Source organism: Maniola hyperantus, unplaced genomic scaffold (assembly GCF_902806685.2).
Source record: "Maniola hyperantus unplaced genomic scaffold, iAphHyp1.2, whole genome shotgun sequence".
Taxonomy (NCBI): Eukaryota; Metazoa; Arthropoda; class Insecta; order Lepidoptera; family Nymphalidae; genus Maniola; species Maniola hyperantus.
In genome coordinates, this window is record NW_027189033.1 from 1 (window position 1) to 21,566 (window position 21,566).

General features: G+C 36.9%; 5 protein-coding genes across 7 annotated transcripts; 2 read left to right on the plus strand and 3 right to left on the minus strand.

The window, feature by feature from the left end:
* Positions 1–23: 23 nt before the first annotated feature.
* Positions 24–3,677, plus strand: LOC138404687 (uncharacterized). The gene has a single exon (XM_069509263.1). It carries the CDS (start codon positions 24–26, stop codon positions 3,675–3,677), a length of 3,654 nt encoding a protein of 1,217 aa, XP_069365364.1.
* Positions 3,678–4,784: 1,107 nt separating this feature from the next.
* On the plus strand, positions 4,785–5,993 carry LOC138404688 (uncharacterized). The gene has a single exon (XM_069509264.1). The coding sequence runs from the start codon at positions 4,785–4,787 to the stop codon at positions 5,991–5,993; it is 1,209 nt and encodes a 402-aa protein (XP_069365365.1).
* Positions 5,994–10,874: 4,881 nt separating this feature from the next.
* LOC138404681 (uncharacterized) lies at positions 10,875–13,483 on the minus strand. 3 transcript variants are annotated; one of them, XM_069509256.1, is made up of 4 exons: positions 13,143–13,483; positions 12,413–12,590; positions 11,575–11,659; positions 10,875–11,369 (listed from the first exon to the last, which is right to left on the minus strand). In XM_069509256.1, the coding sequence occupies exons 2-4, from the start codon at positions 12,564–12,566 to the stop codon at positions 11,012–11,014; spliced, it is 597 nt and encodes a 198-aa protein (XP_069365357.1). In that variant the 5' UTR covers positions 12,567–12,590; positions 13,143–13,483; the 3' UTR covers positions 10,875–11,011. The 3 variants fall into 3 exon arrangements, 2 of the variants coding, with proteins under 2 accessions (XP_069365357.1, XP_069365358.1); XR_011238517.1 differs by lacking the exon at positions 13,143–13,483 and having other exon boundaries at positions 11,575–11,685; positions 12,413–12,464; XM_069509257.1 differs by lacking the exon at positions 13,143–13,483 and having other exon boundaries at positions 11,575–11,685; positions 12,417–12,676.
* A 4,998-nt stretch (positions 13,484–18,481) lies between these two features.
* LOC117996077 (uncharacterized) lies at positions 18,482–20,450 on the minus strand. The gene is made up of 2 exons (XM_069509265.1): positions 19,140–20,450; positions 18,482–18,898 (listed from the first exon to the last, which is right to left on the minus strand). The coding sequence occupies exons 1-2, from the start codon at positions 20,448–20,450 to the stop codon at positions 18,482–18,484; spliced, it is 1,728 nt and encodes a 575-aa protein (XP_069365366.1).
* Positions 20,451–20,483: 33 nt separating this feature from the next.
* Positions 20,484–21,566, minus strand: LOC117996078 (uncharacterized). The gene has a single exon (XM_034984080.2). It carries the CDS (start codon positions 21,564–21,566, stop codon positions 20,484–20,486), a length of 1,083 nt encoding a protein of 360 aa, XP_034839971.1.

A 21,566-nucleotide genomic window follows, 5' to 3' on the forward strand; every position in this document is an offset into this window, starting at 1 on the left:
GGATTCTACCACAAGAAAGTGGTATGCCAGTAGCTTTGCACTCGATTTTCGGGTACGTTCTAGCAGGTCAGACTGTGCTGTCTCAACCTTCGAGGCAGTCTGTACCTTCTTCCGTTCAACTTGGGAATCAGAAACACACTCATGTCGAGTACGTCAAGACAGGTCAGACTGTGCTGTCTCAACCTTTGAGTCAGTCTGTACCTTCTTCCGTTCAACTTGGACATCAGAAACACTCTCATGTCGAGTACGTCAAGACGGGTCAGACTATGCTGCCTCAACATGCGAGTCAGTCTGTACCTTCTTCCGTTCAACTTGAACATGAGACAAGCACCTTCAGTGCAATTTGTGGCGTTTCAACGCATATCGATAAAATAATGAATTCTTTTTGGGAATTGGAAAATATACCTACCGAGATCCCACCGAATCCAGATGATGTTTTAGCAGAACAACTATTCGCTCAGGAACATCAGCGTGATAGTAACGGGAGGTATATAGTCAAATACCCATTGCGACCGGGTTATGAGCTTGTCGACTCACGGCAAATTGCTATACGTAGGCTTCTCAATTTAGAATCAAAACTCGAACGCGAGAATGATCTCAAAGTTGAATATCACAAGTTCATGAGTGAGTATGAGTCTCTCGGGCACATGACTTGTCTAGGCTCATTACAAGACGTGGATTCGACGTATGTCATCCCGCATTTTTGTATTGTCAAGCCTTCAAGTACCACGACCTCACATCGAGTGGTGTTTGATGCTTCTTGTAAGACTTCTAACCTCAACTCTCTCAATTCGGTAGTTTTGCCAGGTCCTAAGCTACAAGCGGATCTTAATGAGCTCATCATTAATTTCAGACTCAAAGAAATTTGTTTGTCTGCTGACATTTGCAAAATGTACAGGCAAATTCTAATCGAGCAAAGTCAACGGCCATATCAACACATTCTATGGCGTGTTTCCCAGGATCAACCTATTAAGGTTTACGAACTCAACACAGTTACATATGGTGTTGCCAGCAGTCCATACCTAGCTATAAAGGTACTGCACACTTTAGCGGATGAGGAAGCTGCAACGTATCCTCAGGCCGCCCAGGCCCTCAAGAAAGCATTCTTTATGGATGATTTCTTGTGGTCCGTGGAGACAGTTGATGAGGCTCTACAACTTCAAGATGATCTCATCGCTCTATTGAAACGTGGTGGTTTTCTTTTGCGAAAGTGGTCCAGTAACTCGTTACCAGTCCTCGAGCATCTGCCAGACGACCATCGAGAAACCCCACTGTCATTTGACGATGACAAGAGCTTCGCAATCAAAGTTCTTGGCCTGCAGTGGTCACCAGCTTCCGACTCTTTCACTTTTTCAACTGTGCCTCCAAACCCGGTGGTAACTAAGAGAACTATTTTATCTCAAATAGGTCGTCAGTTTGACCCTCTAGGATATGTGGCTCCTTGTATCTTCTATGCAAAGTGTCTAATGCAGCAGCTATGGTCCTTACAATTAGGGTGGGACGAACAATTGCCAGCGGATTTGGAGGCTCAGTGGCAAACATATGTCAGTGAACTTAATTTACTGTCTCATTTCAAGCATGAACGACATGCTGTTCTCAAAAAGCATACTCAACTTCAAGTTGTAGGATTTTGCGACGCATCTTCAAAGGGCTACGCTGCTGTGGTCTACTTACGTACTGAAAACACTGATACCAAAATCAGTTTGTTGATTGCAAAATCAAAGGTCGCACCTTTAAAAACAGTTTCTATTCCTCGATTAGAGCTAATGGCTGCGCACCTATTATCCAAGTTAATCAAATATGTATATTCAATTTTAATAACTCGACAACAGGTATCAGAGATACTCGTATTCACCGACTCGTCAGTGGTCTTGAACTGGCTCAACACGCCTAGTCACACACTGAAAACTTTTGTGGCCACGCGTGTTGCCAAGATCAATGATGCAGTTCCTTCCTCTTGCTGGAATCATGTCTCAGGCGATAGTAATCCGGCGGATGTGTGTTCTCGTGGTGCGTTACCATCAACGCTACTTGAGATGCCAGAATGGCTCAGCGGCCCACAGTGGCTGTACGAGAACAGGTCCACCTGGCCTATAAAGTCAATTGAAGAGTTCAGGGATGAGAATCCACCAGAGCTGAAACCAAGCCCTGCCTTTGGTTTGATTACGACTCAGAAACCTGAGACTAATTTTCTGTGTGAACTGGCAGAAATGTTTTCAAGTTATACTAAATTAATCAACGTTGTGGCTCGCTGTTACTTATTTCTAAATAACAGTAGATGTCAACCTAAGAAGAGAAGAAGTTTCTCAATTTCCGAAATGAGGACGGCTCATAATGCAATTCTCAAAAGTGTTCAACAGCAACATTTTTCTGATGATATTGCTGCCTTGTCCAAAGGTGAGCAATGTAGTTTAGCCCTTCGAAAGCTGAATCCTTTCCTTGATTCAGACAATTTCCTCAGGGTGGGGGGTAGGCTGTCCCAGTCAGACTTGCCTTTCGCTACAAAGCATCCGTTACTTCTTCCTAAGACGAGCCATTTTACCAACATTTTAATTGACCATTACCACAGATTGCACTTACACGTGGGTCCGCGTACTCTTCAAAGTATCCTCTGTCAAAAGTATTGGATAGTTTCAGCACGCAGAGTGATAAGGTCACGCACCACGAAATGTATTGCGTGTTTTCGCGTCACGCCATCCATTAAACAACCCATGATGGGTGAACTCCCTAAATTTCGGTCTGAGGACATCCATGTCTTTCATACAGTCGGAGTGGATATGGGTGGTCCGTTTTACATCAAAGAGTCCACTCGTAAAAATGCGCGTATTTACAAAGCATATCTGTGCCTTTTTGTCTGCTGTGCCACTCGAGCAGTGCATTTAGAAGTTGTTTCATCCTTAAGCACCGAAAGCTTTTTACACAGTTTTGACCGTTTCTGCGCAAGGCGTGGAATTTGCAACTCTTTAATATCAGACCAGGGGGCCAACTTTGTATCGGCTGGTAGACACCTTGCAGAAGTCTCGAAATTCTTAAAATCAAATTTCAACGAGCTATCGACCGAGCTTTCTAAACGTAATGTTAAGTGGAGACATAACCCACCAACTGGCAGTCATTTTGGTGGAATTTTCGAAAGTGGCATCAAAATGGCTAAACTGCATTTAAAAAGATCGGTCGGCACTCGAGCTTTAACCTTTGAAGAGCTTACCACTGTGTTTGCTCGTGTCGAAGCAGTTCTTAACTCCAGACCATTGTGCGCCTTATCAAGCGACCCAAATGAATTTGAGATGTTAACGCCGTCACATTTCTTGATAGGACGCGAACTGCTATCCGTACCCGAATATGACATTACAGAAATTTCTGAAAACCGTTTAAACCGTTGGCAACTTGTGCAACAAATCTCTCAACAGTTTTGGAGAAAATGGAGGCAGGACTACCTCCATTTGCTACAACAACGGCAAAAGTGGCTTACCAAAAATTCAAATATGAAAATAGGTGATCTGGTGTTAGTAAACTCAGATCATCTTCCACCCTTGCAATGGAGTCTCGCAAGAGTCACTAAATTGCATCCCGGGCCCGACGGCATAGTTCGCGTGGTCAGCGTTCGAACAAAGAATTCCGAATTCACTCGACCCATAGTTAAGTTGAGTCCTTTACCTCTGGAAACGGAGTCAGCTTAGCCATGTATGCATAATGTCTTTATTTATTTACATATATTTTGTTCAACTTAGCTTCAATTATATTTTCGTTAGCCATTTAGTTTATGCAATTCAACATGCTTATAATTATATGTCTATATTTATTATCTATACAGTCCACACTATATTAAATTAATTATTCAACTAACAGTTATGCACTAACTTTCAATAAATTTTATTTTCAATTGGTGTCTTAACTGGTGAAATCCAGATGGATTTCGGTGGGGGGAAATGTTGGGTTTTAAATTTCCCGCGAACACTCGCCAACGACACGCCGGAGCAACGTCGGCGCGCACGTCGTCCCCGCACCCTCTCTATGGCAAGATGGCTGCTGTGTGAACAATCTTCTCGTGCTGCAACGCACATAAAACTTAAAAATAGCTAATATTTTGCTGGAATAAACGTGATAAATCTTTTGAAAACATCGATGGACCGGGTGAATAAATCAAAACAACATAACCAGTGCCTGTGCATACCAAGTGACCACCTAAAACCAATCCAGACGCATGGCGAAACGAGGAGTTGGCGAGTGGTGAGTTCAATAAAGTATAATCGTACAGTCAGACCCTAAAAGCTAATATATTACACGAGTCGACGTTACCAGTCAATATTTTATCAACAACCGTGGTGAGGGTTGAATGTGATATTATAAGCGGTTCCTACATAAATGGTAATCCTAGTCATATTTTATATGAATTTGCACCGAACGTGCCACCTGGATATAGAATTATTGAAATACCTAAAAATATAATCTATTTCCCTGTGAATCAGAGTGACATTAATAACCTCAGTATACGAATACTTGATAGTAAAAATAAATTAGTTAATTTACGTGGCGAAGAAATTCAATTATATCTTCATATAAAAAAACGAAATGATAGATTACAGCAAAAATACAATTCCTCGATTTGAACAAACCAGTGGTGAAAAAAAGAAGCTTTCAAAATCAAACAGTGACAATAAATACACATCACTACAGCATGGGTCACTCAGTGCTAAATCATTCACCCGCAAAACTACACATCCTAAAAAGAAGATTAAATTAACACTTAAAAATAAGAAATTTCTTCAATCTATTGGATTATCATAATGACTATTTTGAACATAATGAATTCTCCCGTCTATGACACTTCCATAGAGAGTATTGAAGTTCACTCTTATAAACCATACGGAACCAGCTTCAACACAAACGATGAAATTAGAATTCCTATCAACCAGCAAGATTTATATGTCTTACCCTCAGAGAGCACGCTGTATATAGAAGGGGTCATATCCATTCAAAATATTGAAACAAAACAAACAGTTTCAAGTATTCAACTAACTAATAATTCTTTTCTTTATCTGTTTCAAGATATTCGATATGAACTGAACGCAGTTGAAATAGATAAGGTTAAAAATACTGGTATCACTACAACAATTAAATCTTTGCTTTCATTTAGTGATCATGAAGCTAAAATGGCTAAAGCATGGGGCTGGGACTTAAATGGAACTAAATGCAAAGGCAGCTTTTCAGCTTCTATCCCTCTATGTAATATAATGGGTTTTGCTGAAGATTATAAAAATATTATTATGAATTGTAAGCACGAATTAGTTATTCTGCGAAGTAATAATAATATGAACGCAGTAAAACTTAACACTGGTGATTTTGTACATGATATTCAAATAAACAAAATAGTATGGCGTGTTCCTCATGTTAAGGTATCTGACAGAGAAAAAATTAATTTACTAAAGTATCTAGAAAAAGATAGACCGATTCAGTTAGCTTTCAGAAATTGGGATTTGTATGAATATCCTCTGCTACCCAAAACTACTAAACATACTTGGTCTATTAAAACGTCATCTCAAATTGAGAAACCAAGATATGTAATTATAGGTTTACAAACAAATAGAAAAAACAATGTACAAAAAGACATGTCTCAATTTGATGAATGTGATTTACGTGATGTTAAAGTGTTTCTAAATTCTACATACTATCCATATGAAAGTTTGAATGTAAATTTTTCAAAGGGTCAGTTCACTTTATTATATGAACAGTATGTCAGATTTCAACAGTCTTTCTACGGTCGTAGACCTGAACCATTGTTGGGTTTGGAAGAATTCAGGACGAGGGCTCCTCTTTTTGTAATTGATTGTTCACGGCAAACTGATAACTTGAAAACAGGACCGGTAGTGAACATAAGGCTAGAGTTAGAAAGTAATTCAGAAATACCTGATCAAACTGCAGCATATTGTCTCATTTTGAACGACTGTATTATCGAGTATAAACCACTTAGTAGCATTGTTAAAAAAATATCATGACTTCAGAAATCTTAATTGTAGATTTACAAGGCTTCAAAAACAGTGGTAATGAATTCATAATAAAAGAATTTTCACTTGGATTTGAAAAAAAGGATTGTACACAAACATTTTTGATTAAACCTCCTTACCCCTTTAGTAAATTGACTAAAGAAGAAAAGAAACAAGTACTATGGTTAGAAAAGTATAATGGAATGAGATGGAGCGAAGGCCATATAGACTATTACGAATTTAAGCGTATTATCGTACCATTCTTGAATAAAAGAGTGATACTTACAAAAGGTCACGAGAAAATAAAATGGATAAAAGAGCTGTGTTCAAACTGTTCAGTGATAGATTTATCTGATCATGGCTGCTTTAATCTTTCAAGATTACATATTGAAAATTGTAAGAATCATGATTTTAATTGTATTTTTCATGCTAAAAAGTGTGCATTAAAAAACGTTTTGTGTATCAAAAAGTGGATTTCTGTAAATAATATTGAAGTTTAATTATAGATATTATAGGTATACATGTTTACTCAATTTTTAAAATAAAACAACCTGAAATATATTTATAAACTAGTTTTATTTTATAAAATTACTTACAAGCTACTTTACTCATACCCCACTATTACAAATACAAATTAAAATCTATAACCTATAACTTACAAAGTCAACGAGCCGTGGAATTATAATTTTTATACCTACATATTACTATCACACATTTTTTTTGAAATTTTTCTTATAACACTTTCAGTAAAATCCATTATTTCATCTACAGTGTCTTCAACCACATACTGGGTACTCAAAATTATATTGTGTCGATTATCATCGAAAGTTAAGTCACAAACTTCGATTTTAATTAACCGGTGACCTTTTTTTAACACTTTACGTACAACAAAAGTTGTGCTATTTTTATCAGATTTTCGTTTTGACGGTTTTGATTTACATTGACTGGGACTAGGATTTTTTATTTCTTCAACTTCAGTCTCAAAATCATATAGCTGACCACACTGAAATTCACTAGAGTAGCTCATATCTGTAAAAGAAAATACTGTTCGCTATCAAGCTACTCGTAGATCTACATAATATGTAGTACCTTAAATACAATATAACTTACCTGCAGTAATATTTGTCAAATTAAATAAAATTAACGTATGAAATAACAAAATAAACTACTGAAGCCGTGACACAGTTGACCGTCAATGAAACATGATGCGATACTTTAATAACCTCGTTTTTGCAGGTTCAATGCGCTATGTTTATGCTATCTGCTAACTTTGCAAAATTAGAAGCGTGCAAAATAAGTGTTAAGACTTAATAAAACAAGCCCTATTAAAAAATTAAAAAGAAATCGTTTTATGACCCCATGCAACTGTTGAGATTTTATCTGATTTAATGTAACGTTTGTCATCTTGGCTGGACAGTGCAATCTTATTTACAGATTGGGTGAATATTTCATGTTTGATAGATTTAAAGAATATATTTTGCTTACGAATTAGTGAATTATTGAGTAAAACATTTTGGTAATCGTTTGATGACAAATCTCGAATAACGTTCCTTTTAATCCCCTTAGCTTTTTTTATTACTTTTTTTTCAGTTTTAATGCAGTATAACTTCGATCTCAAACCAACAAATTCTGTGACTATTTCACCGCCCAATTCATCTTTAAATAAACCAGGAATTTTTTTGTTTACAATCGGTAACTGAAATGTATTTCGTTCAATATAGTTACTTGTATCAAAAAAATTTATAAAATTATTTCTTAAATCATTATAAAAATCATCTGTTTCGATGGTGTAAACGAAACTATCCGTGTCTGTGTAACAAAGTTGGATGCGGTGTTTATAAAATGGTTTCATCACAGAATAATGAAATTGATACATATGACTCTTGGAAAGCTCCAACACGGAAAAGCCAATATAAATAGGTTTATCTAAAATAATTCGTTCGGGTTTCATTTGAATCGCTACTAGATCTTTTGAAAAGATTGAAGTGCTATGAAAATTTGGACGAGATATTAATTTATTGGCCCCGAGAGTCTTGTTTGTCTTATTTTTACTGTCAGTCCAACAGTTTACTAATTTGACATCGACTCTATTTTCGGTGTTTTCTAAGGTCTTTCCAAATACTGAATTATTAAATAGTTTAAAAAGCTCCTGCTGAAATGGAGAAGTAGCTTTTTTACGAAGTTCTGTGTTCAAATCGATGTATTTTTTTAAGAAGGGTTTTTGTTTGAAAGTAACCACACGATGAATTTTATTAAGAAGCAAACCGTTTTTTAAGCATGTTTTTAAATGCACGTAATGTATAACGTAGTGAAACTTTGAGTAAAGATTTGGAATTAATTTAGAAGTTTTACCACCTTGGGGTATGAACTTTTGGGCACAAAAAGGATAATCATTGTGAAAACAGTGTAAATGTTCAGGATATGATATGTCTACTTCTAAAATAAAACCAAATTCAGCATCATCTGACACTTGCAAAACATCTAAATGTTTTATCTCAATCTGATTTAAAAACCTAAAGTCAGATACAGGCAATGTTTGACTCATGCTGTATCCATATAAATTGTTACAATCAATATAGACAATATATGAACTTGGTTTAGAAGGGTCATATGCATTCATATACTTGTTATTTGCCTTAGCGTGCCGTGTCGAACACATACAAATCCCTCCACGTATACCTTTTTGTATTAGACGAACAATTTCCAAATCATTTAGCAACTCTAATCTGATTCCTGTTTTAAGCAACATTGCATCGAATGATAGACTAGGCGCTGTTAAATAAAATGCTGGATCAAGCTGATAATTGAATTTGCAAACTTTTCTAAAATTTTCAAAAATGTCTGTTAATAATAATACGTCAGTTTTAAGGTAGAGATCAGTATATTCGCCCATGTTTAAGATGCCAAATGTTTCCCAAACGGTTTTAGCGTGGTTATAACAAGCATCACTGACATTTTCATCATTTAACATATTATAAAAACATTGTTTCGGTGGAAGTTGATCATATAGAAACTTTTTCCAATCAGTCATAAAGTCATAAGGATATACTCCCTTTCTTTTTACTAATTGAAATTGGGACTCCTCGGGAAAGTATTTTTTCAAGTATATAAAGTCATCGGTGTCTAATCCGTTCACTAATTTTGCAATGCTCGCGCTTAAAAACTTATAAGAATCTACAAATCTAACTTGTGCAAACTGACTATCAGAAATCTTTAAAAATTTTGTGAACGATATGTAACTTTCCTTACTCTTAGGAATAACTTTTATATTTCCTTCGAGTTCGCCTAGCTCTTTTATAAATAAATGACAATCATAACCCGACAAATTATGAAAAAATATTGGTAATAGTTTTGGAACGCTATAACGCAAATTACAATACTGATGTGCTGCGCCACGATAACAACCTGTCAAATGACAATGGTCTCTAACTTTATCAAAAAATAATAACTCATTACAGATGTGGCACTTCGAAGCGGAAGCATGAGCTTTAGCATTTTCTTCTGAAAATATAATTGGTATCTCAGTGTTCAAAATACAATATATTTCTTTAACATCTTTTAAAAGAAACTCTATGAACTTTATCACACAATCAGGTCCTCGGTATTGTCTAAACTTATTAAGATTTTCATCAAAAGAACAGACAATATGATATGCAAAGGCGGCAGGAACGTGTAGCTGTTTTTTTGCCGTGTAACTACAACAAGGGTCAGGCTCGCAACCATGAACTGGTTTTAATAATGTTTCAAAATCTGCATAAATAACAAAGGGTACATCTTGCTTACGTTGAAAATTTTTAAATTGTACAAAAGAACCTTTTTCTGGTAAAACTGTAGCTACACCACTACAAATGTGATTATTTAAATTAATTTCGGTTGAAAAGAAAAGAAGGCAATCATCACAAAAATATAGTTTAGCGTGGTGTTTTGTAACTTGTCTCCCAACGAGACGCGGTAAATTTTTTATGAGAACGTAGTGTGATTTATTGCCTTTGTCAATCAAAAGTAAATTAACTTTTATTTTACGCTTAAACTCTGATCTATATATAGGACCTACAATCGTATTACTGTTTTTTAAAGAGTATACATTAACAGAAATATTAGAGTTATTAGATTCGAATACCTTAATATCTGCAAATGTAACAGGTAAATTCATATTTTGTATGTTCAAAACGTCACGAAAATGAGGATACGAGGATGTGCGAGCGCTATTTTTGCTTGTGGGATAAACCGCTGCTACAATAGACCACAGAAAACAATACGGATCACTATTTTTAATATTGAGACAAGCTTTCTTATTTCTAAACAATCGCGGTAAATCAATATAGCTCGATCCATTCAATGGATCGTACTTATTAACATTTACTTCCAAGTACGAATTGCATAAAAAAGTCCACCCACTATCGCGTTCTTCAAATTCTTGAATTTTTTTTTTAATTGTCTCAATAAGTGTCTGAAATATGCAATCAAATGAGTAGTTTTTACAAATAACTATATTTTTTGTAACGAAAGACTTTGTTTCTTGTTCATTATTTTTGAACAAGAGAAAAGTACCAAAATATTCAAAGTTAACTTTTATACTATCATGGTTACTAAGAGAAGAATTTAAAATACTTTTTAGTTTAGAACTAATATTTTCTAAAAATATTTCAGGTAAACTTTGCTCAATCTCCAACGCAAGTATTCGATATGAAGCTATTCTACCTTGGAAAGCAGATGAAATTTTAACAATTCCACTACTTATTTCATTCATAGAGATACTTTTGTGTATGTTACTGCGGAGATGACCTATCCACTGCTTTTTAGTCACCTCGACTGAGCAAACTTGACAAAAAGGCATTATGAATTTATAAAAATTAGATTTACACCTAAAGAACTGAAAAACCAAAAAACTAATAAAACCTTATACCATTTATTAGGAACCTAACTAATGAATTAATAAAAATAAAACCTTTCTTATAATGTTATTCCTTCATTTGCCTTATTACCTAAGTACTACACACATACACATACACGTATACATTAAAATTGTTCTATCTTTTCTTAAAATTAAAGTTACCCGACATAAATGTCGGGTCCGAGTCCTTAAATAATTCGTGCAGTTCCTTTACGAGTCGCTGCAGTGCTTTCCACTGCGACGAGTCGTCGTCCACCGAGCAGGCCAAACGCAGCAGCGCTTTCTTCCAGCGTTCGTCCGACTCGGTAGCCTCGGCGTCGCAGCGGTCGTACACGCGCAACTCCAAATAAAATGGTCCTGTCGTAGACACGCTCCGTCTCTGGACGCCGTTCGCGACCCTGTTCACTATAAACGATGGTAGCGACTTCACTGCACCACCTTCATCGTCATCCGATTGCAGACCGAAGATGTCCAAAAGTTTTCCTTTCCGGCTTCTAAAAATAAAACAAAAATATTAGTAACCTTATAAATTAAAACTAGCATGCTTTTACTAAACTAAACAGGGATTCGAACCCATAACTCTTGACCGCGTATAGCTTTAAAATATTGAATATCGCAAACACACAAGTTATACTATAAAGTCGTAGTAGCTCAACGGTTAGATAAGCGCTCTGAAATAAAGTATAATGATAATATTACCTTGCTGGTTCCTCGCTCGTTTGCTTGCTGGCTACTTTTGCAGGCGTGGAAGACTTCCTGGGTTTTTTCACCTTTGCCGGTGGTACTGCAAATTCATATTCTGAATCAGACCTAATAGAAAAAATATAATAATAAAATCTTTAAGAAAAATATTAGCAAAACATTTCATAATAATAATAAAATCTTTATTTGGTTCAAAAACACAATTTACAAAAATAATAATTATGAGAACCAAAAGTCGTCTACTCAGCATCTGTTGGATACACATCTTAATATATTTCCAACGCTGATATTCTGTATAAAAACCTTGTGCTATGTACAAAAAGCATTGACGACAAAATGCTACTAAAATAAATCAAACAATAGAATTTAAAACTAAAAGGAACAAATTAGTAAAATATTTAGATTAGATTTATTTATAATTACTATAAGCAGTGATAGCCTAGTGGTTAGGGCTGTGGTCTCCTATTCGGGTCGCAAGTTCAATCCCTGGCACGCACCTCTGACTTTTCGAAGCTAAGTGATAATTAAATATCACTTGCTTCAACGGTGAAGGAAAACATCCTGAGGAAACCTGCACACCTGAGAGTTCCACATAAAAAAGTTCTCGAAGTCCGCCAATTCGCATTGGACCGGCGTGGTGGACTATGGCCTATAACCTTTCTCTGAGAGGAGACCTGCACTCAGTAGTGAGCCGTTGATGGGTTGCTGATGATGATGATGATGATGATAATTACTATAATGAGGTATTATCAACTAATTGATTTCATAACGCTATCACTATGTTGCGTTAAATCTAGTTTTAAAACTGAAGTTAAACATTGATTTTAACACTTACGTACATTATGAATAATGGTGACGACTGTAGCGCGATAGATCAGGCAGGTAGCAGGCGAGAGGCGGCTCGCAGGCTCTTGCAAGTTTTCAGCTTTGAAAACTCCTTCCACGACTCGTTGACTTTGTTGGATGAATGATGTATTTTCGAAAACCATGCTTATAAACGTTCATAACACCCACTGTAAGCAGTTTTTGCTTAGTGTTCCGTTGTAAAATAATTTATAAAACACTATCTTAGTATTAATTTTAAAAAACTTTAAAATGCAAGTTTGTGAATTCTTCTATATATAGTAGGTATATAGGTAGCGATAGCCTAGTGGTTAGGACGTCCGCATTCTGATTGGAGGTCGGGGTTCGGTCTCGGGCACGCACCTCTAACTTTCCAGAGTTATTTGCGTTTTAAGTAATTAAATATCACTTGCTTTAACGGTGAAGGAAAACATCGTGAAGAAACCTGCATGCCTGAGAGTTCTCCATAATGTTCTCAAAGGTGTGTGAAGTCTACCAATCTGCACGTGGTCAGCGTGATAGACTATGGTCAAAACCCTTCTCACTCTGAGAGGAGACCCGTGCTCTGTAGTGAGCCGATCATGATGATGACGATAATAAAGGTAGTAGTAGGTACCTACATAAAATTATATTTTCCTTGCTTTTGTCTTTTTTATTTTATAAACTTAAGTTTTTATATTTAAGTATTTTTATTTAATATATTTACGTTCAATAATACATACGGAACCCAAAGTTGTCGTTTAGACGGACTCCGCCGCTTCAGGTCATTCCCCGCACGCTTGCCTGAATATGCAAAATTTGATAGTCGCAAAATTAGAAAACAATTTAAATAAAATATATAATAATATGATTGTTATTTTACAGAATGTGTCGTAACTACCATTGGGAAACTAACGTTAAAGCAGTTTTTGCTTAGGGTTCCGTTGTAAAATAATTTATAAAACACTATCTTAGTATTACTTTTAAAAAACTTTAAAATGCAAGTTTGTGAATTCTTCTATATATATATATATAGTAGGTATATAGGTAGTGATAGCCTAGTGGTTAGGACGTCCGTCTTCTAATTGGAGGTTCGGGGGTTCGGTCTCGGGCCCGCACCTCTAACTTTCCAGAGTTATTGCGTATTAAGTAATTAAATATCACTTGCTTTAACGGTGAAGGAAAATATCGTGAAGAAACAGCATGCCTGAGAGTTCTCCATAATGTTCTCAAAGGTGTGTGAAGTCTACCAATCCGCATGTGGCCAGCGTGATAGACTATGGTCAAAACCCTTCTCACTCTGAGAGGAGACCCGTGCTCTGTAGTGAGCCGGTGATGGGTTGATCATGATGATGATGATGATGATGACATAGGTAGTAGTAGGTACCTACATAAAATTATATTTTCCTTGATTTTGTCTGCGGCTATAAGTAGTATTTGTATTGAATATATTTATGTTCATTTATATACACGGAACCCAAGTTATCGTTTAGACTCAAACTTGCAATTCTACGTAAATGCTTGCAGTTTTTGCTTAGGGTTCCGTTGTAAAATTAATTTATAAAACACTATCTTAGTATTAATTAAAAAAACTATAAAATGCAAGTTTGTAAATTCTGAGAATTTATAGTAGGTATATAGGTAGTGATAGCCTAGTGGTTAGGACGTCCGCCTTCTAATTGGAGGTCGAGGGTTCGGTCTCGGGCACGCACCTCTAACTTTCCAGAGTTATTTGCGTTTTAAGTAATTAAATATCACTTGCTTTAACGGTGAAGGAAAATATCGTGAAGAAACCTGCATGCCTGAGAGTTCTCCATAATGTTCTCAAAGGTGTGTGAAGTCTACCAATCCGCATGTGGCCAGCGTGATAGACTATGGTCAAAACCCTTCTCACTCTGAGAGGAGACCCGTGCTCTGTAGTGAGCCGGTGATGGGTTGATCGTGATGATGATGATGATGATGACATAGGTAGTAGTAGGTACCTACATAAAATTATATTTTCCTTGATTTTGTCTGCGGCTATAAGTAGTATTTGTATTGAATATATTTATGTTCATTTATATACACGGAACCCAAGTTATCGTTTAGACTCAAACTTGCAATTCTACGTAAATGCTTGTCTTGCACTTCACAAAGGTACAGGATGTAATCTAATAGCTTTCAGTTATAAAATTACTAATAGGTACCTATATCTGATTATACTAGATGATGCCTACGACTTCGTCCGCGTTGATTAAGTTTTTTCATTCCCGCAGGAACCCTTTAATTTTCCGAAATAAAATGTAGTCTATGTGTTAATCCAGGGTATAATCTATCTTCATTTAAAATTTCATCCAAATCCGTTTAGCTGTTTTTGCGTGATTGAGTAACAAACATCCAAACATCCACACTTTCACATTTATAATATTATAAGTAGGATCTTATTCAATTCGTCTATACCTATACTATGCGGAAATGCATGGGGTTCTAGTTCCGATTCCTATTCGAGTAACTACGGTAACTTACTATTATTATAATCAGCTTGGGTTTAAAACAAACTTTCTGTATTACTATTTGGAGAATAAAAGCGTAATACCAAAATAATAAATAAACTATACAATAAACGTCTATCTATTAATTTACTTTTAATTTAGTATCAAAAGAAGTAATGAGGAACCAACTAAATTACACCCTGTATTGATTACTATTTGCAGAAAACACTTGGTAGACATTAGGTACAAAAATGAAGTAAACATGATGCATCGTATTTCAGTCAGCAATATACCGATTAGCAAGAAATATTTCGCAATTTAACTTGGATATGTTACTTTACCTATATAAAATAGGTGTTTCAATGTTAATGTTTTTCAGAAGAACGCCTTTTCCCAGAGATGAGCTCGCTACCACGGTAAGTAACAGCCTTTTAAACTCCCTTTGCTGGAAAATGACCTCCTCTCAGATAGCGATAGGGATTTGAGCCTGAATCCACCGCGCTGGCTCAGTGTGGTTGGTGGGTAAACACATGTCAGATAATAATCATCCAAGCATGCAGGTTTCCTCACGATGTTTTCCTCATCGTAAGTTGTGATAAAAGCGTGCATAACATAACACTTTATTTGTTGATGGAGAGCTCGCTTTCTGCCAATGATAATGTATTCACGTATCGTGGATTCGATTAATGGATTCACGAGCGCCGCGTCGCCTAGCGCTCAAACTGCTTGCTGGCGTACGCGAGTCGCTTCGATCGTAACGTGAACATACAAATATTGTTTATGAATATGTTTATTCACTTTCTGAAACAGATCGAAATCGACTCAAGACAAAACCAGATAGCAACCGAACTGAAAATCACTAAATCATGTTTCGAATGAACGAAATGCAAAAGCTATAACTGGGCATTGCTAGATCACTAAAGCATGTTTCGTGAACGAAGTGGAACGAAGTGAAACGAAGTGAAACGAAACATGCTTTAGTGATATAGAATGCCCAATTATACCCTACTGGAGTTAAACTCAAACTCGAATCATTTATTCAAAATAGTTAAGTTTAGTTAATTTACAATTTTGACTGTCAGTTGTTGGAGTTGTGTGGTATGGTGGTGATGGTGAATTGCGTAAGCTTGGAGCTAAAGCTACGAGGGTTCCAAACTACTTGGTTTCCTTACTAAATGGTTATAGCATTGGGAGTGTGATGTCCCAGCACGGTTGTCATCTAATTTAATAGCTAGTGGTCTGATGTTTTCAGCTGCTGAGATTGACTATCTAGCACTCTCAGATCATGATGCTACTTGGGCATTGGCAGTTAGGGTTGAAAAAAAGTGCGATATAGGTCTGCATGGTCTTAATATGGGAGGGACTACAACGGGGATAATACGAAATAATTTTATTCATGAAATTTATCTTGTCCCTTACATTTTCGAATATTCGGAAAGCGTCGGCGAGGCATTTGATTCCTTTCATGATGTTGTATAACTTTTCTATGTGCTGTGTTTACCCTTTAAGAAGGTGAAAATGGATAATTGTAATAATAAAACGGTATGGTTGACTGAAGGGATTTTTGGTATAATAGAGTCACCGAGTGACACTGAAGCTGGGCTAAGATGAGATGAGGACTGGCTCTGTAGAGGGGTGCGCTATTCGCCTATGCAGTGTATTTGCAGACATAGTGAATCAGTCGTTTGAATAAGGGGTTTTCCCTAGCAACTTAAAAATTTCTATAGTTACCATTCCTGTAGCCCGTGTTCAAAAAAAAGGCGATTAATGTGGCACCGTCCTATAACATTGGTGCCAATATTAGCGGGAATGATTGGAAAGGTAATGGTGAAACGTCTCAAAAAAAAATTCGATGCCAATGGTGTGCTCGTGGATGAACGATTTGGTTTTTGCAATGACAGCTCCACTGTCGAGGATTGTTTCTGTTTAAGTGGAATAGATAATGATAGCCTGAATGACAGGGTACCTATTGCTATTATTTTTCTGGATGTGACTAAGGCTTTTGACTTTGTGAATCATAAAATATTATTGGATAAATTAGATGGATATGGTGTTGCAAGAAGAGCTTATGAATGGATAGAGTCGTATTTGAATGGACTGAAAATGTGCGCTGGGATTGCTAGAATGAAAAATAATACCAAAGGGTGTACGAATCTCCACTGGAATGTGATAAGCGGGGGGTACCTCAGAGTGTATGGTATGTGTGGTGTATTAGAATCCTTCCGTTTGAACTGACTTCAAAAACGGAGGAGGTTTTTAAATTCGCCGGAATATTTGTTTTCTTTTTGTAACTTGTATTGGTGACATTACGATAGCGACCATTGTTCGTTGTGTATTGTTTGCAGATGATAGAATAATGTTGAAGGAATGTAGGAATGGGAATTGAACGGCGCTTTGGAGGATAATTAATTGAATTAGTAATAATGACTTGGAAGTGCGCTTAAATAAAACTAAAATGATGCAGTTCATGATCATGCGACGATGGAGAGGGTTGATGAGTTAAAGTTTTTGGGAATAATTTGCGACAGGAACTCTAATTTGAGGGTGCACATTAGGTGTGTGTGCTGAATTGGACGAATTTGTGTATGCGTAGGGGTCCTTCCACTGTGATGTATGAGCATAGAGGATATGGGCGTATTTATTAGGAGATGTCAAAAATATTTCCAACGAGATTATGAGGTAAGGATGAGTGGGTCGGTTGGATGCACGTGTCATATCAGGATAAAAATATATCCAAATTATTATGACAAAATTGACCCAATCATAAACTTGGAGTCTACAATAAATATTTGTAGTAATATTTTGAACAGAATCGTTATACCGTGACAGGATACAACGTCAATGTTACCCAGCCCGAAAGGTTATGATTTAGTAGTATCTTATATTCTTTATTGTTGTCCAATTTAATATCTAGGAATGTGACAATACGAAAAATAATATTATGTAAATTATCGATACATATGACTAATTATTTATTGTAAAGTATGAACGTTTCGCGTAGCACTATATTACTTTCATATTACGATACTGTTATTAAATATACAATTGAGATGTTTCTATTCGTTTTATTTCATTAATTAACAAAGTTCACAAAGTTCCTTAACCCACACATGACATTTTGACATAAGCAAAACTTTTACATTAAGTAGATATTTTTCACTCGCCTTACGGCTCTGGGTTCTAGCTATGAGTTTATCAACATAGTCCGACATGCCACCCACCAAGGACACCTAAGGTGTCCTTAAATTCACAATCATCAGAAACATAAGAGAAGATAAGAAAACAACAAAATACATAGACAAATCTAAAACATGAAACTTTAACTAAATTGAATGAAAACACAATGAACCTTCACAAGCAATCACAATACAATTCATTTTAGTTAGTCTGTTACTGGCAAAACGCACAATTTTGAAACAGGTCTTTTAAATTTAGATCCTTTACACTTCAAAGTTACTACTCTAGTTATTTGATCTGGACCAGGGTGCTTAGACTCTATTCTACCAAGTAACCATTTGGACGGAGGGAGATCATCTTCCTTCACTAAAACAATGTCACCTACATTAGGCTCGGGAATAATCTTAGTCCATTTATATCTATTATGTAGAGTACTAAGATACTCCTGAGACCACTTTCGCCAAAACTGCTGAACCATTTTTTTGTGTCATCTGCCACCTTCTTAAATTACTGACTTTACAATTTTCATATTTATGATCCGGCACGGTCAGTAGGGGTTCACCAATCAAGAAATGACCTGGAGTCAGGGGCGAGGAGTCTGCTTGATTTGATGGCAACCTATACATGGGGCGAGAATTGAGGCATGCCTCAATTTGCGCCAGAACAGTAGATAACTCTTCAAAAGTCAAAGTGCTTCCGTCCAGAACCCGTTTTAGATGGTACTTCGTGGAGCGCACTCCTCCCTCCCACAATCCCCCAAAATTTGGAGCCCGTGGGGGAATGAAATGCCACTCCGTGCCATTGTTAGCTAGAGACGCAGCAACTTCACTCATCACCGTGGAATCTTCTGCCTGAAACAATTTACGCAGCTCTTTGGCAGCTTTGACAAAATTCGTACCATTATCGCTCCAAACTTCAATTCTGGCAATTTCCTCGGCGCGCCACAAATCGTCTAAATGCGGCCAGGAAACCTTCACTGGTTAAATCTGTAACCGCCTCCAGATGAATCGCCTTTGTAGACATGCAAATAAAAAGGCAAATGTATCCCTTATAACCTTTGCAACCTCTACCTTTTGACATCCTGATATTCACAGGGCCGGCGTAGTCCACACCACTCTTACTAAAAGGCCTACTTGGTTGGACTCTCGAACTTGGTAGTTCTCCCATGAATGGATGTTGGTGAGAGGAACTATATCGAGTGCATCTAAGACATTTCTTAATGTGTTGCCGTACTAAACCTTTAGCATTTATAATCCAAAACTTTGAGCGAATGTAATTTAACGTTAACTGTGGACCTCCATGCAGTGTCTCTTCATGTGCGTTGGCCACTATAAGCTTGGATATATGATGTCCATAAGGTAGGATGATTGGATGTTTGGTGTCATAATCCTCCCTACTTTGTTGAATACGTCCTCTAACTCTCATAACTCCGTCCTTGTCCAACAGGGGACACAAGGAAAAGGTATTACTGGTTCTCTTTACAGATTTATCTTTAAGTAATTGAGTTATTTCTTCTTGAAAAGCACTTGCTTGACACCGCTTTATGCACATTGTGGTAGCCTCGTCTAGTTCCCTTGCTGTAAGATGAGTTAAAAATTGTGTATTTTTATTCCTCAATTTTGAGATAAATCTTTTACAATACGTTATGACTCTGATTAACTTCTTCAATGAAGAGTATTTATCCCACACTGCCATAGGTTGAACTGTATCAGCAGTTACCATGTGTGACTTAACTTGCTTTTCTTCCAAGTGAGTGTCTGTAGTAACATTACTAGAAACTGGAATACTATCCTCCCGCAGCCACTGAGGTCCTTGCATCCAAAATTGCTGTTGACTCATCAATTCTTCTGGAGTAAGACCCCGAGAAGCCATGTCTGCAGGATTATCTCCAGACTGCACGTGGCTCCACTGATCATTGTTGAGTAAATTTAAAATCTCGGTGACTCTGTTGGCTACAAATGTCTTCCAACGGTTTGGTTCTCCTTTCAACCAGGCCAAAACAATTGTTGAATCAGTCCATGCAAACAATTTCGATTGGGGTATATTAAGCACCGTGGACACTTCTGAAAGTAACTTAGCAAGTAACACCGCACCGCAAAGCTCCAAGCGTGGTGTCGAAACTTGCTTCACCGGCGCCACCTTGATTCGTGCTGCTACTAACTGTACGTCATGAACACCGGCTTCATCAACCACTCTCAGGTAAGTTACTGCTGCATAGGCACTATTCGAGGCGTCACAGAATCCATGCAGTTCAACGCTTGCAGAGTCACAAACACCAATCCATTTAGAAATTTCGAAACTGTTTAATAAAGGTAAACTAGTTCTGTATTTAATCCATTCATCTAAAAGACTCCGTGGTACTTCCTCATCCCATGAAAGACCTTTCAGCCACAGCTTCTGCATATATATCTTCGCTGATATATATCTGATATATATCTAACCCAATGGATCGTATAGGCGAGATATATCAGATAAAATAACTCGTTTAGTTACTGACTTGGGTTGCTTCGGTAAATTTACCGTGTATTGAAAAACATCCTTAGTAGCATTCCAAGAGAGACCTAAAATTTTTACCACTTCATCATTTGTGTTGAAACTTTTAGTTATTTTCGCATTACTATGAATAAGCTCCATTAATTTAGAGCTATTACTCATCCATTTCTGAAGCTCAAATCCTCCCTTTTGCAAAAGACCAACCATCTGATGATAGATTTCCAAAGCTTCCTCATCATTTTTGCAACCCGATAGACAGTCGTCCATATAAAAGTCTTTTGCTACGATTTCAGCTGCCAGGGGAAAGGCGTGACCTTCATCTTTTGCAATTTGTTGAAGAGTATTAACCGCTAGATACGGTGCTGATGCTACTCCGAATGTGACTCTTAACATCCGATAGATTCCTATGTCACTGTCCGGTTTCTCGCGCCATAACAAGCGCTGATAGTCGGTGTCTGCCTTATCAACCAAAATTTGGCGATAACAGATAACATGAGTCCTCCACCTCATGATGAGGTGGCGCAAGTCTGGTTGTAATCTAGGACCCACTAACAAGTCATCGTTTAATGATTTTCCATGGATTCCCTTGCAGGCAGCGTCAAAAACTATTCTAACCTTAGAAGTAGTTTTGTCATTCCGAATCACCGCATGATGAGGCAAATAAACACAGTTAGGCTTTTCTATTTCTGCCTCTTCAGTAATACGCTCCATGTGATTTGAGTTTATATAATCATTCATTGCTTTAGTGTATTCTTCCTTCAAGAAGTGATTTTTCTCAAATTTCTTCTCTAAAGACTTTAATCTTCTCTCCGCAATACTCTTAAATTCTCCATACTGACTCTTTGGATCTGCTTCCCTAAAAGGTAGCTTGACACAGTAACGACCACTGCCATCCCTAGAAGTGCTTGAACTGTAATACGCTTCACACATCTCATCTTCTTTCGACATCAGCTCCTTTGGTACCTCAGTCTCGAGCTCCCAGAACCTACGAAGTAATGTATTAACAGAGTCATCTTGAATGTGCAT